Here is a 16,730-nt window from a genome sequence, read left to right as displayed (position 1 = left end):
ATTGTCTGTGTCTATTGTGTGGGTTTCACTGAAAAAAATGAGATTGTAGATTGTATGTGCTATGTTTCTTTTTTATTGTTATGTAAACTATCAGATGCCCTGATTGTCTTGTATTTTGTATTACTCCTCAATTTAAAAACACATTTATTGACTATCAAATAATTCAGTAAGTTACAGTGCAAATTGTTAAATTAAATTTAAGCTAGTTTTACAATTACAAGGGATAAAAGCATATTTTAAATCTCTTTTTAAGTTTTAGCTTTTTTTGTTGGAATTTTTTGCTTTTGATTTTACATGATGCACACTGTGTCACAGACCAGCCACTATATTTAAATCATGAATACTTTTTTCAAGTATTATGTTATGCTGCAGGAACAAAAGTTGTTTAGGTCTAGTAAAATATCTGAGTGAGAAACGTTTCCTCTTTCTGAATCTTTTAATAGTTTTCTGCACAGACAGCAGTAGAGAACATTCAGAGGATCTGTACTGAACTGATCGACTCAATTATGAGAAGATTCTCTGAGATGAAGGAACTGATCAGAGATCGAGAGAAAACTGAAGTCAGTCAAGCTGAAAATGTCATAAAGCAGCTGAAGCAGGAGATTGTGGAGCTAGAGAGGAAAAATGATGGACTGGCGAAGCTTTCACAGACAGTGGATCCCATCCATTTTCTCCAGGTAACAGCACTAAAAGTACAGTGGTGAAAAAGTGGGTGATTTTATTATTTGATGTGTTCTTATACCAAAATAAATGCAGGATGTGAATAAATTATTACCATGAAAGGAATAAAAAGAAATTATTATATAATTACGTTATTGGTGCACCAGTCTTACTCATCATAAATATTCATAATGTGAAAAACATGATGACAGTAACATCAAAAATATAGATAACTTGCTGATGTAAAAAAAAGAGAGTTTAGATTTAATATGGATGGCAGTCTCTGGTGGACAAGGTTATTAATGTTGTTACTGGATGGCAAGTTGTATATCTATTATAAACAATTAGCCAAAGGCTGTTAGCCACTTGTCCACCATGTCTTAAATGATGTGAACAGATGGTGTGTTGACTTACAACCATACAACATCACCAAATATTAGTCTTGTCTGGTATTTGTCCACTTCTTGTATACTGATGAAATTGTAGGTGCTCGTTAACTTAGCTCATTAAAGAGAAAAAATCAACTCAACTAAAAAGTCTGAATTATGAGATGAGCTGGGCAACCACTGTCAAAGTGACCTTGTTCCACTCATACAGTAAGGTTTCACTTTGAACTGTTTTATTTAAATACAAGTATAAATATGTGGATAAGCAGCTTTACCGAAAGTGTGGTTTATATTAGAGGAAGCACTGTTAATGTTACTTAGCGAAACGCCACTGTTTTTTGTGTCTGTTGTCCATAATTTGTGGTTCTTCATCCTCTTGTTGTGTCTCTGTGAACATTATATTTCTGAATGTAGAGTTTCCGGTCTCTCTCGACTCCTGCTGGATCTGCAGAATCACCCACCATCACAATCAGTCCTTTCCTCTCATTTGATGATGTTACAGAGTCTGTATCTCAGCTGAGAGAGAAAGTAGAAGAATTCTGGGAAGAGCAGTTTAAGAAGATACCAGATGAAGGTGAGTTGAAGCCCTCAATGTTCCATTGCCTCTAAAATACTAAGTATTGAACTATCAAACAAAACATAAAAAATCCACCAGTATTAATGTTTTACATTTAACAACACTTTCTTTATTTATTCACTTTAATAAAACACTTTATCCTGGTCACAGTCATGGTGGGTCCAGTGCTTTTGCATGCACTGCACTCACATTTAATTACTTACTAAGATCTTGGGCCAATTTAGAAAAACAGAGAGAATGTGCCAAATTTCTCATAGACTGTGACTGGAAACAAGGATTAAACCAAAGTGCCCAGGATGCATGCTGCGTAGCACCCACTCTACCAGCCACCCCACCATGCAGCCCACAGCACTTTGTAATGCTAATATTCAGTTACTGTGATTAGTGATTGTTCTGTAACTCTTTTCTGCAGTGAAGGTGGTTCAGATCCTTCCACCAGAAATCAGAGAAGATTTTCTTCAATGTAAGTTTCTCTCAAACACACAAACACTTTCTGTGAAATAGTTTTTGTCCCCGCCTGTATTTGTCACATAAGTAGTTCAAATTCTAGTTTACATACCTACACACTGTGCATTGTGCTTAAATAAATATTGTATTATGCACTTACGAGCCCAGGTAGTTACTTATACCTCAAAGTGCTACAAAATCATACATGTAGATAGATGATTTTATGAAGTAAATACATGCATTATTCATAAAATTAGTGATACAACATATGATTGATTGCAATTCAGCATGGCAATATCTACTATACCTGACCAGATTTGGTTTGCATACTGCATTACCCATGCATGCTGCATTGATTCAATATTATGGCTTGATCACCAGGTTAAGCTTTAACTACTCAATTCTCATTCTGTCTTGGCCACATAGTGAATTAAGTAGGAGTGAGGAGTGATACTTCTGCATACCTTAACTCAACTCATTGGCTGCAAAATTTCAGAGTTCTTAACAATGTAGGTAACAGGTTACTAATATTTATAGCACGAGTAAATACAGTATTTAGTAAAGTAATAGAGTTAGAGTTAAATGGAGTTAAATCAACTACCACAACTCATACACCCTTACATACACACAAACACATGTCTATGTTAATTGTTTTATGTTTTGTTTTCTCTACATCAGATTTCTGTCAGTTCACATTGGACCCAAACACAGTACATAACTACCTCGATCTGTCTGAGGAGAACAAAGTGGTGACCAACAGTGGAACAAAAAAGTCGTATTCTAATCATCCAGATAGATTTGACTGGTTCTTCCAGTTTCTGTGTAGAGAGAGTGTGAGTAGATGCTGTTACTGGGAGGTTGAGTGGAATGGAAATAATGGGGTTGATATATCAGTGTCATATAAAAGCATCAGAAGAAAGGGGAGTGGTACTGAGTGTGTGTTTGGAGGTAATGATCAGTCTTGGAAGTTGTTCTGTTCTCCATCCAGCTTTTCATTCTGGCACAATAACAAAGAGCGTAAAATCCCCATAATGCCGAGTTCCTCTAGAATAGGAGTGTATGTGGATTACAGAGCAGGAACTCTGTCCTTCTACAGCGTCTCTGACACAATGAAGCTTCTCCACAGAGTTCAGACCAAGTTCACTCAGCCCCTCTACCCGGGGATTTTGGTTTATTCAGGAACAAAAGTAAAACTGTCAGATTTAACAAACTGAATGTAAAATCTAAATGAAAGTGTAAAAACTGTTTGGGTGATTTTAGATTCTCATATGAGTCAGTGATACATTTATACAAAAGAGTTTTTTTAATGAAAAATGTAAAGAAATTTTTAAATGTATTAAGCACCCTAAATTACCTGATTTTTCCTTATATTATTATATTAAAATTATATTATTGGCTTCAGATCTTACAACTACATTAAAGATGAAATTACATGGGTAAACCCCAAATGTAGTTCTAATAAAGTATTTCATTTATTACAGAAAAAGGTATAAAACACGGTTACTCAAACCCTGGTTACTCAATCAATTTCTCCATTCAGCAAAATTACTGATCATTATCTAAGAGCTGGAATATTTAGTAAAGTTAAACACAACATTAACATCAAATAAACATTCTCAGCTGTCTTTATTTTACTAACAAATACAGAAATCAAAAACTTCTCAAAATCTCAAATCACTTTGTGTACAAAATTGATGTGACTGGGTGTCATGGTGGCACTATTGATTATGTGGATGCTATAGAACTTCAGGGTCCTGGGGACCTGGGCTTACGACGTTTTCTTCTGTTCTCTTTTTTCCTTACACCTTAAAAAAAATCCAGTAGGTGGACTGGCTGTTCTAAATTGATCCTATATGAGTAAATCTGTTCGTGTGTGTTTTCCTGTGATTAATTGGTACCGTGTCCTGGGTTTTTTCCTGCATTGCACTTCTTTAGGTAGGCCCCTTTGGTCATACAGTGCATGCAATCACGATTACTTACATTTATGATTCTGTACTGCTCATTTTAAAAATAAATAAATATTGAATTACCGGCTTGTTGGTAAGTCTACCAAAATTAGCTAGATAGACATGTCACGTCACTTTGCGATTGTTGGCTGCACAGATCGGTCAACTTTCTCCAGTGCTCTCTGTCTCATGTCACTTGTAGCAGACTAGCCACCGATAATACAATCCATGTTGTGATGTTGTCAATTAAGTTTACTCTTGGTCTTTCAAAAGTCCTGTCATAACACTGCCTTCAATGTTTGTCACGTGGGTACCTTAACATACACCCCAACTAATGTAACTTGTGGGACTTATTTATTAGGACTTCAACGTTAGATTTTTCACTTTGGTTACATTCATGACAGGGCAGGTAGTTACTCGTTATACAAGATTCATCAGTTCTCAAGCTCAATGTCAAACACAGTCACCGACAATTTAATATTTTTAATTCACCTCACTTGCACGTCTTTGTATGGTGGGAGGAAACCGGAGCACCCGGAGGAAACCCACGCAGACACAAGGAGAACATGCAAACTCCACACTGAAAAGACCCAGGGTGCTCCACCTGGGAATCGAGCCACCGTGCTGCCCCTCTCATGGGACTTAATGTGGTTCAGTAGTAGCATCTTCTTAACTATTTAATAAGCTTGGAAATACAATAAAATAAACTTTTTTATATTTTGTAAAATGTAAGTAAATTGCCTTATAATATCAGTATAAAAAAATAATAAAAAAGAGTACAACCAGTAATCCTTACTAACCATCCTGTTTTTAATAAAATGTCGTTAATATACACTTTACCGAGTTATTTTATTATTGGGCAGGTGGGTGGCAGTTTAAATATTGGGCTGAGGCATGCCCCTCCTAGTTTCTATGTTCTAAAAATATATGTTACTTACAAGTGTGTGTGTGTAAACTTCAGTTGTATGTTCATCTGTGTCTAGCAGAATTTTAAAACGTCTTCTTGTACCTTTAGTTCAGAAGAAACTAAAGTGAAGAAACAATCAAGTTTATAAATCAGTTTTGTTTTTCTTTCTGGGATAATCACAATTATAAACTGTTTTGCTTACAATTATTACAAACATAATAAAGACGATTTAAAAACCATGTTCATTGTTGAATTTTGTATTTAATCTATATGTATTGGAATATGATAAATAGGGAGCCGTGTGTGCGTCAGGTGGGCGGGGCGAGTGGCCAGTGTGTCGACGTACAGGCGTAGACACAGATAAGATTTATTTAAAAGGATAATAGCCCCTTGGCTTGCAAGAGCTTACCTCTGAACTTAAATAAATATTGTATTATGCACTTACAAGCCCACACTGTAAAAAGTATTTCGTTGGATTTACTTAAAAAATTAGTTTTGTTCAACCTAAATAGTTTAGATTATATAATTAAAAAGATTAATTTCATTGATCTTAAAATAGTAAGTTGTATGGAAGCTAAATTATACATCAGTTAGACCAATTTTTTTTATTAATAGTAATTAATTTTTTTGCTTATGCAACTTAACCATGTTAGATTATTGTAAACTGAAGATCTTAATTTGACCTACCCAATATTTTAATTTTTTTAAATAACAAAGATGGTATAGATGACACAATGCATTGTTTTCAAATTGTTTATTTTTCAATCCAAAAACACAATCCAGTTAGTTTTTCAGTATTCTGGAGACATTATAAAATGTTATAAACAACACAACCAACCCCTCCCTCACCCAGATTTGCAACAAGCAGACAGAACAGGGTACAAAAAGCCAAACACCAAACTTTACAAAACACTTCCAAAACATTCTGAAAGGTTTTGTTTCTACACTTATTTACCCTTTCATCAGCTCTGCCTACCATACAGATTAACTTTGTAGTTGTGCAATTAGAGGCTATAGTCTATCTGCTGTACTGCATACTTGGCCCGCTTTACTTGGTTCTTTATTGGTCTAGACCCCCAGAAGTACTATTTGGGTGGTGAATGATTCAGTGTGTTAGTGTGTGTCACACTGGTACTAGTGGATCAGACACAGCAGTGCTGCTGGATTTTTTAAACACTTGGTGCAGTGCTAGGCTTGTGGTTAAGGTGATGGACTAAGGAACAGAAGATCGCTGGTTCAAGCCACACCACTGCCGGGTTGCCACTGTTGGGCCCTTGAGCAAGGCTCTTAACTCTCAATTGCTTAGAAAGTATACTGTCACAGTACTGCAAGCTGCTTTGGATAAAAAAAAAAAAAGCATCTGCCGTCAGTTTCCTCACACAGTACAAAAACATGCAAGTGAGGTTAATTGGAGATACAAAATTGTCCATGACTGTGTTTGATATAACCTTGTGAACTGATAAATCTTGTGTAATGAGTAACTACCGTTCCTGTCATTAATGTAACTGAAGGGTGTAAAACATGACATTAAAATCCTAACCAGACCACCACATCAGTGTGTCTACAGTGCTGAGAATCATCCACCATGCGAATAGTACTTGCTCTGTGTTAGTCCTGACCAGTAAAGTTTGTTTATTATGATTTTAACATCATGTTTTACACCCTTCAGTTACATCCACTCATTACTCAAGATTTAACAGTTCACAAGGTTATATCAAACAGTCATGGACAATTCTGTATCTCCAATTCACCTCACTTTCATGTGTTTGGACTGTGGGAGGAAACTGGAATAACTGGAGAAAACCCACACAGACACGAGCAGAACATGCAAACTCTACACAGAAAGGACCCGGACCGCCCCACCTAGGGGATCAAACCCAGGACCTTCTTGTGGTGAGGTGACAGTGCTACCCACTTAGCCACTGTGCCACCTGACCAGTGAAGAGCAGAATAAACAAGGCTAACAAACTATGCAGAGATGGTATCGCAACTCGGCTCTGCCTATCTGGCTAGGCTGGGAGGCTGCATGAACAATGATTGACTGTTGTTAATTGGGTTGGGATGAAAGCCGGATCATGGGTCCTCATAACTGGTACAATTACGACCTTTGCTGGCTGGTTGATGGCGCTTGCACAGGGCTGAGGAATAATGCCGGTTGGGGTGTGGCTCTCAATGCACAGTGCGGGCCGATATATGAACTCAGCTCGTGCGGGTGAAAAATGCAGTCCTTACTGAGCACGTATCAGAGGGGGCGTGGGTTAGTTGGAGGCATTCTCAATCAGCGGTGAAGAGTTAATTGGAGGAAGCATTCAGGGTAATTGGACAAGACTAGATTAGTTCAGATAGGATCTGGCTGTATTATCTTTTTGAAGTAATATTTTCAATCATCAAAATTGCATCGTGTGTATGATGTGCACAACGCTAATTATTTTAGCTTGTCAAGAGCTTTCGTTTTGTGCGATGGTTGACGTGGGGGGGTGGTATTGTCTGTAAACAAGATGGTAAATTAGTTCAAAAAGTAATGTAATAAGTTTTTATTAACTGTTCAACCTTTTTTGACAGCAGAAGATATTTACTTCACCAGTTTCGACAAACTTATTTGAACATTTGCGTAACGGTCAGCATTCGCAGTGGTCGGAATCTTGCTAGAAACATTATTGATTACACAAGTTTAAATATGCACATGACACATGATTAAATATATGCACAAATAATATCAAAAATACACAAAAAAATAAAGTAACATTAAAAGAGTGAACGTACCTGGCGTTTAATTGCGATGAACAATTTTGAAAGCTGGACTCCACGCGAAGAAGGGCCTCAGTCCGATTGCCTCCGATACAGCGGCGGGAAACGATGCGCGTACGTGAGCACGTCTAAGTGCGTAAAAAAAAAATCACACATGAAAAACGATTTATTCAAGTCTTATTAACGCATAAAAGTTACTTTTGTAGAACTAAACGTACATTTAAGTGTACACAAACCAGAAAATCAGTTCGGATCAAAAAAACCTTATTTTTTAGTTAATCAAAATCACCAAAACGCTTTCAACCAACCACACTCACTTTTCACTTTTTACAGTGCAGGTAGTTACTCATACCTCAGAGTGCTACAAAATCATACAAACAGATAGATGATTTTATGAAAATAAATACAACATATACAACATACAAAATCATATGATACAACATATGATTGATTGCAATTCAGCATGGCAATATCTACTATACCTGACAAAATTTGGTTTGCATACTGCATTACCCATGCATGCTACATTGATTCAATATTATGGCTTGATCACCATCAACTACTCAGTTCTCATTATGGTCTTAGCCACATAGTGAATTAAGTAGGAGTGAGGAGTGATACTTCTGCATACCTTAACTCAACTCATTGGCTGCTTTGTTTATTGCACATAAAAAAGTTGAGTTCTTAACAATGTAGGTAACAGGTTACTAATATGAAAAATATAGCATAATTGTGGTAGTTGTGGTAGTTGATTTAATTCTATAGTAATTTACTAAATATGAACATATTTAGTAAATTACTATAGAATTAAATCAACTACCACAACTCACACACTCTCACAAACACATTATGTTAATTGTTTTACGTTCTGTTTTCTCTACATCAGAGTTCTGACAGTTCACATTGGACCTAAACATAGTACATAACTACCTCTGTCTGTCTGAGGAGAGCTTGCAACACAGTGTCTATGCACTATGCCGAGCAATAAAAATGGATGCTGTGTTTTTGAATATTCTTAATGGCAGCATATAAAATGTTAATAATAGAGGTCCCAATACTGAACCCTGTGGAATACCATACTTTACTTTTGTAGTGTGACATGGGAGTGGTGGATACCAATCAACCAATCAATAGTCCTAAATTGAAAACTTTTAAAATACTCTCATCAAAAGAGAAGCTTATTAAACGTCGAATTAAAACACCAAAATCCACCACACCGTTCAAGTTCAAAGTAAGTTAAATGGAAGGGGGGGGGGGGGGGGGGGGAATAGTTTTACCCAGTAATTCAACAGGAGGCAGAGGCTGTTACTAAAATGACATTTTTCCCCCCTAAAACCAGCTTATTAAGTCAAATTCCCACAGAAGAAAAGAAACCAAAAAAAAAAAGAAAAACAGCAACACAATCCAAGGTTTGGCCAATCAACTAATCAAAAGTCCTAAATTGGAAACTTTTAAAATACTCTCATCAAAAGAGAAGCTTATCAAACGTCGAATTACAACACCAAAATCCACCACAACGTTCACATTCAAAGGTAAAATGTGGCAGGGTTGCAATCAGCCTCCTCTCCGATTACCAAGGTCCAACTCCAGTACATAACCGGGTACTCCCCTTCCAGCGGCTCAGCTCTTTTGGCGTCGTCGTGTTATCGCGCCTTCAATCAACCACGTCCGAATGCGGTGTTGCAGCAGACCACTCGCCCGGCTTCTTCTGCCACTCGTAGTAATGGTCCAAGTATTCGGCCAGCGTGGACGAATCACTTCCTGTCCTAATCCAGTTGGTGCTCCCAGAAATCGTTTCTCCCTCCCTCTTCATGTTACACTGGTTTTCTACAAACTCCCAAAAACATGCAGAAGGTGAATTGGCTACTCTAACCCTCCCAGTGTCTGCCAGTTCTTGTCTTGTGCCCAGTGCTTCTGGGTGGCACCAAACCCACAGCATCTATGACCAGAATGAATTGGTTAGTAAAAATGAAAGAATGACACGAACTACAAACGCTTCAGCCGAAGTTGCTGAATGCAGTGCACACTTTTTACCAATAGATGGCACTACATACAAATGAATACATACAGCACATACAACCAGTGTAGCTCTAGAAAAATCCAGAAAGTCCAGCACCAATCAACCAGTATAATTCTACCGCAGTTTTACTGAATGATTGGTAAATTCCATATGGTTTAGAAAATCCTGCTAACAACAGTACATTTCCTAAACGGTTTAGCATCCACATATCTTGCTGATTTCCTAAAGCAGAATAGCCCATCCCAATCACTTCATTCAACTCAGGCTTTTTGTTACACTTGGCTCATTTGCAGGTTGTCAAATAAAATGTTTTTTTTTTCTTATATAACCCCTAACCTCTGAAATACACCAATCAAACTAATTGATCTCAGTAAAATACACTCCTTCAACCCAAATACACAAGACACTTTTGGGTGGTTGGTGAATTTGGCCCTGCCATACAAGTACTGTAGCCAATGCAATGTAATTGCAGATTGCTGTACTATGTAATATGCTTTACAAGGGATTGGCTGCCCATGGGTGTGAGTGAGTAAATAGTTGAGTGTGTATTGCTGTTTCTGTGTAGCTACTGACCCACTGTTACCTTAAATATAAATAAAGACCTTACTAAAATAAACATTGATAAACAATTATAAAACAATGAATAAGATTCATTTAATTAAAACTTATTATTTTGATATAAAATGTGCAATAAATTGGTGTCCTGTCTGAGGTGTGTAACTGCCCAGTGCCAGTCTGTCCAGGATTAAGCGGTGGTAAACATATAATTAAAAGACATGATATTGTTTTCTTTCTCTCAGTGGATGTGATTCTGGATCCTGATACAGCAAATTGTAATCTCATCCTGTCTAATGATGGAAAACAAGTGAAGCATGGAGACAAACGACAGAATCTCCCTGATAATCCAAAGAGGTTTAATAGCTGCCCCTGTGTACTGGGAAAGCAGGGATTCTCTACAGGAAGATTTTACTATGTGGTGCAGGTCTGTGGAAAGACAGACTAGGCTTTAGGAGTTGCCGGAGGGTCCATTAACAGGACGGGGAAGGTGATATTCAGTCCGAAGTTTGGATACTGGATCGTATGGCTGAGGAATAAGACTGAATATGAGGCTTGTGACTCGCCTCCTGTTCTTCTCTCATTGAAAGAGGCTCCTCAGAAGGTGGGGGTGTTTGTGGATTATGAGGAGGGTTTGGTCTTCTTCTATGATGTAGATGCCAACTCTCATATCTACAGTTTTACTGGTCAGTCTTTCAAGGGAGGACTTCATCCATATTTTTGTCTCTCTGTCAATTATAGAGGTACAAACTCAGCACCACTGATCATCACATCTGTCGACCATGAAGATTCTTTTGTTACAGAAGTCATCATAAGTAGATAAAGTAGTGGATTATTGGTCACCATTGTGGATCATTCTGGTTCACATACCTGATTGGGAGCCATTTTTATGCCTTTCCTGATGCAGCCCTTTATTTCTGTCTAAACTTGGGGCCAGGACTAAGAGTACCCAGACAAGAGGACCTCCCAATGGCTAGACTGTTCAGAAATGCCACCTTTAACCCCCCACCCACTTCCCACCAGCACCACTACCGGTTTCTGCACACGTTTACCCACATGAAGCTGAGGCCTACAAGTTGAGACTGCTGTGGCAGCAATGCTGCTCCTGCTAGATGACTGAAACCTGCCGTGTCTGCACTGAAAATGTCCAGAACTCACAACTGAATCTCAGACTGGACAAACTTAATTTTTTTTTTTAAATCTATTTCTGTAGTTATAACTTTTGTTTAAAATATTTTTATTCGCCAGGCCACCCGAGGTGGATGGAGGTCCCTGCTGAGTTCCTCTCAAGGTCCTGAATGCTGTAAAGTTGTTTTGAGACGATGTCTATTGTAAAGCGCTATACAAATAAATTTGACTTGACTTTGCTCTGTTCCCTGCTGCACAACCTGAGCACCTTCAGATTAATCTGTTATAACCTACTGGGTAATAGATGTGACGTTTAAAATTGTACTATTGTTACATACATTTACATTTTCAGCATTTAGCAGACGCTCTTATCCAGAGCGACTTACAGAAGTGCTTCCATAGTGAACATTTCATTCCCTAAGTTTAGATAGACAACAGTCGAAGAACACAACTCTGCTAAAACCTGTTAGAACCAAAGTGCCTTTTTTTTTTTTTTAAATGGAAAAGATTGGAATAAAGTGTTAGTAAATAAGTACAAATCAGCCTAAGTGTTTAGTGAAAAGGTGTGTTTTTAATCGTTTTTTAAAGACAGCAAGAGACTCAGCTGTTCGGACAGACAGAGGAAGTTCGTTCCACCATTTGGGCGCTAGAACAGAGAACAGCCTTGATGCTTGTCTTCCTTTAGTCCTGGATGGAGGCTCAAGTCGAGCTAGACTAGAGGCTCGGAGGTTGCGTGGTACAGAGCGGGGTTTGATTAGACCCCGAAGGTAGCTTGGGGCTGGTCCATTTTTGGCTTTGTAGGCGAGCGTCAGTGTTTTAAACTGAATGCGTGCAGCTACAGGAAGCCAGTGAAGAGAACGCAGCAGTGGGGTGATGTGGCAGTGTTTAGGTTGGTTAAAGACCAGACGGGCAGCTGCATTTTGAATGAGCTGTAAGGGTTTAATAGTGGCCATGGGAGCTCCTGCCAGGAGGGAGTTGCAGTAGTCCAACCGAGAGATTACAAGTGATTGCACCAGAATCTGGGTAGCTTCTCTGGAGAGAAATGGCCAAATCTTCCTGATGTTGTACAGGAGGAACCGGCACGATCTCGTCATGTTGGCAATATAAGGAGAGAAGGTCAGCTGGTTATCCAGGACAACACCAAGACTTCTTACCTTATCAGATGGTCTAATCTGGAAGTCATCCAGAGAAATGACTAGGTCCTGGGTTGGAGACAGATCTCCAGGAATGAGCAACATCTCTGTCTTGCTGGGATTAAGTTTTAGATGATGAGCTGACATCCATTGTGAGATATCTCGCAGACATGCTGAGATGCGAGCTGAGACTTGCATGTCTGAAGAAGGAAATGACAGAACAAGCTGAGTGTCATCTGCATAGGAGTGGTAGGAGAAGCCATGGGAGGCTATGACCTTACCCAGAGAGCAGGTGTAGATAGAGAAGAGAAGTGGGCCAAGTACAGAGCCCTGAGGAACACCGGTTGAGAGAGTGCATGGGGTAGATATGGATCCCCTCCATGACACTTGGTAGGAGCGCCCTTCCAGGTAGGAGGCCATCCATTGCCATGCTGAACCTGTTACTCCAAGGTTGGAGAGAGTGGTCAGGAGAATGCCGTGATTCACTGTGTCGAAGGCTGCAGAAAGGTCAAGAAGAATAAGAACAGATGACAGTTTGGCTGCTTTGGCTGCATGAAGCTTCTCAGTAACAGCTACAAGTGCTGTTTCTGTAGAATGTGCTGCCTTGAAGCCAGACTGGTACGGATCGTGGAGGTCATTCTGAGTGAGAAAGGCAGATAGTTGGTTATAGACAGCACGTTCAAGAATTTTGGATAGAAAAGAGAGGAGTAAGACAGGTCTGTAGTTGTTAATGTCTATAGTGTCTAGTGTAGGTTTCTTAAGAAGGGGAATGACCTGAGCCTTCTTAAAAGCAGTAGGGACAACACCTGATGTCAGGGAGTTGTTGATGATGGGTGTGATGAAGGGGATTAGGTCCTGCGAGAGGTCTTTGAGGATGGTGGATGGTATAGGGTCGAGTGTGCATGTAGTGGGATTGCTGGATGAGAGGAGCTGTGTAACCTCATCCATGGTGAGTGGGGTGAAGCTGGTGAGTGTGTTGGTGGGTTGAGGGTCAGTTGAAAGTGGGTCAGTCGGAGAGAAGGATTGATTGATTTTGTCAATCTTGTCCTGGAAGAATGTTGCAAAGTCAGTAGCAGTGAGAGAGGCAGAAGGGGGAGGAGGAGGAGGGTTCAGAAGAGAGGAAAAGATAGCATGAAGCTTACGTGGGTCAGCAGCAGATTGTTCAAGCTTGGCTTTGTAAAAAGATGTTTTTGCAGCAGTCACATCAGATGAGAATCTGGACAGCAGATCATGGTAGGAGTGGAGATCAACACCAAGCTTAGATTTCCTCCACTTTCTCTCAGCTGCCCTCAATTCTCTTCTGTTGCTGCGCAATGCGTCTGAAAGCCAAGGAGCAGGGTGAGAAGGTTTTCCTCGTTTGAGGGTAGGAGGACAGAGCTGATCAAGGGATGTTGAAAGAGAAGAAAGTAGAGTATTAGTTGCAGAGTTAAGTGGAAGGGTAGCAAGAGTGTCAGGGTTAGGTAGTGAAGTTAGGATGGTGGAGATCAACAGGGAGGAAGATAAAGAGTGAAGATTGGGGCGTGTTGTAAGGGTGAAAGTGTGGTTGGAGGTAGGAAGAGTTGGGAGACAGAGAGAGAAGGACACAAAGTGATGGTCAGAGAGGTGCAGTGGGGTGACAGTGAGGTCCAGAACAGAAGCTGGACGGCTGAAGACCAGGTCCAGAAGATTGCCTCCTTTGTGTGTCGGAGGGCTGTGATTAAAGAGGAGGTCGAAAGATGAAAGAAGAGGAAGAAGACAGGAGGACTGAACTGAAGGGAGATTAAAGTCACCAAGAACAGTCAGAGGAGTTCCATCTGAAGGGAAGAAACTCAGAAGAACATCCAGCTCTCCTATGAAGTCTCCCAGTGCGCCAGGTGGTCTGTAAATAACAATGACATGAAGAGTAATCGGAAAAGTAACAGTAATAGCATGAAATTCAAAAGATGAGATGTTAAGGTGAGAAACATTCACAGTAGTGAATTGCCATTTCTTGGTCAGGAGCAAACCTGTACCACCACCCCTGCCAGATCCTCTCGGTGTATGAGAGAAGGTGTAGGCAGAGGATAAGGCTGCTGGTGTTGCTGAGTTCTCGGTGGTGATCCACGTCTCAGTCAGTGCCAGGAAGTCAAGGCTGTGAGAAAGTGCATAAGCTGAGATGAAGTCAGCTTTTTGGACAGCTGATTGACAATTCCAGACCCCACCTACCACCACTGTTTGAGACTGTTGCAACAGTTGGGGGTAGATGAGGTTGCTGGCGTTGCTGTTTCTGTAATGTGCCCTCTGATGTCTGCAGGGTCTGTGAGATATAAGCACAGGAATGTTTGAGTAGCACATGCTGAGAAAAGTAGATAGTTTAGACAATGTCAGAGACTGATAGTACTTACCCAAGTTAGTTTAGATTAGTAGTAAAAAAGATAGATAGGTTAAACAATTCAGACAGATATTAAAACCTAGTGATAGAGAAGACCAGTGAGCTTTAATTTTATACTAAGCTTAGCCCTGCCCCTCAATTCACACCTAGGCCTCTAACAACAGGCCTAACAACAGTCACCTGAAACCACTTTAGCCAATCAGCAGAACACAGATTAATGCAGCCACAGTTAAGCAAGTTAATAATCAAAGTTGCAGAGATAAATTCTAAGACAAGTTATTCTAAAACAAGTTACAGCAAATAATATACTTTAACCAATAGCCTACCTCACCCAGGAATACCAATGATCACAAAGTTACAAGCACTGGTAAATTAAAGTTACATATTTCAGGTAAATTCTGCTTGTTCATAAAGAGAATGTAGTTTTACACCTTGCACTTTGTGATGGTACTTTTAGTTTCGTCCATGTTAATCGGTTAAAAGGGGAAAAGGCACCTAGTGTGTTAGGGTGCCCGCGACGACTAGTGATACTACCACCAGGTCACAGCGTCGCAGGCGTTACAGATCACCCAAGAGCTCAGCCTTAAATACTAGGCCAGCTCATTAGGTGCGAACACACGGCACCTGTGATCGCCCTATATAAGGGGGCGTCACCAGGTTGCCGGCGTCGCACCTTTTTTCCCTCTGTTGTTTGGTAACGGCTGCGCCTATCGCATCTTGTGCTGCACTTAGCCAGCATTTTCTTTTCATAGGGCTTAGACGGTACCTCCAGGCGCTGTACAGCGGTTGGAGGCGTAAGGTCGGAAGGCCAAGGTATATAGGGTTAGTATTTTGCTTAGATCGGTGCGATTACGTGCAGTCACCGCGCTGCTATTTATTTGTAGCGTTTGCCAGTTTGCGTAATGCTGAACAGTTAGCATAGTGGCTAAGCTAGCCCTGCTACCTTCAGCGCATGCGCGAGTTGCTGTTCGGCGAAGCGGATCCGCTATGTCAGCCTGGCTGAGTGGGTAAAAGTTACGGCTTGTTTCTCCTACTCACCCCGGGTTCGAATCCGCGCTTTCGCCGTCACTCCCGTAATCCTTTCTCATTATACCGGTTACTTCCCAGCGGCTCAGTACGTTCCGCTGGTGACCGTACCGGTGAGTTCTCGTCCCGCCCACTTGGTAGGACTTCCCTTTAACGGGCTCGACTAAGTTCGAGATCTCGCTGTCATCCGCTCTTCCTTAGGAGCGGATCCTCAGCTCTTACTAGCGCTACCAAATAGCGCTGCGAGCTGCGCGAACGCCCTGCGTCTGTGGGACCCGGGTTCGCGCCTCGCTATCTTTGTTTTTTGTTAACGTGAATTTTTTCCCTTTCAGTTGCCCGCGGCGCCAGTGGCTCACTCGGCACTTCGCCTGAGTTGTCTTTTGTTTCTTTTTGCTTTATTTTGTGCTTATTTATTGAAAATAATAAAAATCTATTATTTGAACTCTGCATCTTTGGGTCCTGCATCATTCATTATAACATAGTGTGTATAACAGTATTGGTCAGCACACTATATATCCCTACTGGTCACTTTATTGTACAATTCAGTACTTTAGATATGTTTGCAGGGTAAATAACACCTGAAACACTTCATTGTTTGGTGTCAAAATATGTATCTCTTAGGTGTTGTGAGAAGAAAGAAGCAACATTACAAACCATGTTGTTTTTGGGCCATGTTGCAGGCCTGTTGCAAAAATGAATGTATATTAACAAACGATCTGAAGTTAAACCAATTAAACATGAAATATTCTGGGTTAATTCTGTATTCAATCAATGAAGTCAAGTCATGTAAGAAGCACTGCATTTCCCATACTGTCCCAACTTTTTCTGATTTGGGGTTGTGGTTATA

At 40.1% G+C, this 16,730-nt stretch overlaps 1 protein-coding gene across 1 annotated transcript in view; it reads left to right on the top strand.

The window, feature by feature from the left end:
- LOC134311996 (uncharacterized) overlaps positions 1–16,730 on the top strand; it is a 103,448-nt gene that overhangs the window by 4,580 nt on the left and 82,138 nt on the right. The window contains exons 3-8 of the mRNA XM_062993645.1: positions 444–677; positions 1,461–1,620; positions 2,036–2,086; positions 2,749–3,273; positions 10,492–10,673; positions 15,835–15,996. Coding sequence (XP_062849715.1) covers positions 444–677; positions 1,461–1,620; positions 2,036–2,086; positions 2,749–3,273; positions 10,492–10,673; positions 15,835–15,996 — 1,314 coding nt within the window. The remainder of the gene's footprint in view (positions 1–443; positions 678–1,460; positions 1,621–2,035; positions 2,087–2,748; positions 3,274–10,491; positions 10,674–15,834; positions 15,997–16,730) is intronic.

Source organism: Trichomycterus rosablanca, chromosome 4 (genome assembly GCF_030014385.1).
Source record: "Trichomycterus rosablanca isolate fTriRos1 chromosome 4, fTriRos1.hap1, whole genome shotgun sequence".
Lineage (NCBI taxonomy): Eukaryota > Metazoa > Chordata > Actinopteri > Siluriformes > Trichomycteridae > Trichomycterus > Trichomycterus rosablanca.
This window is presented reverse-complemented; position numbering and strand designations above follow the sequence as displayed.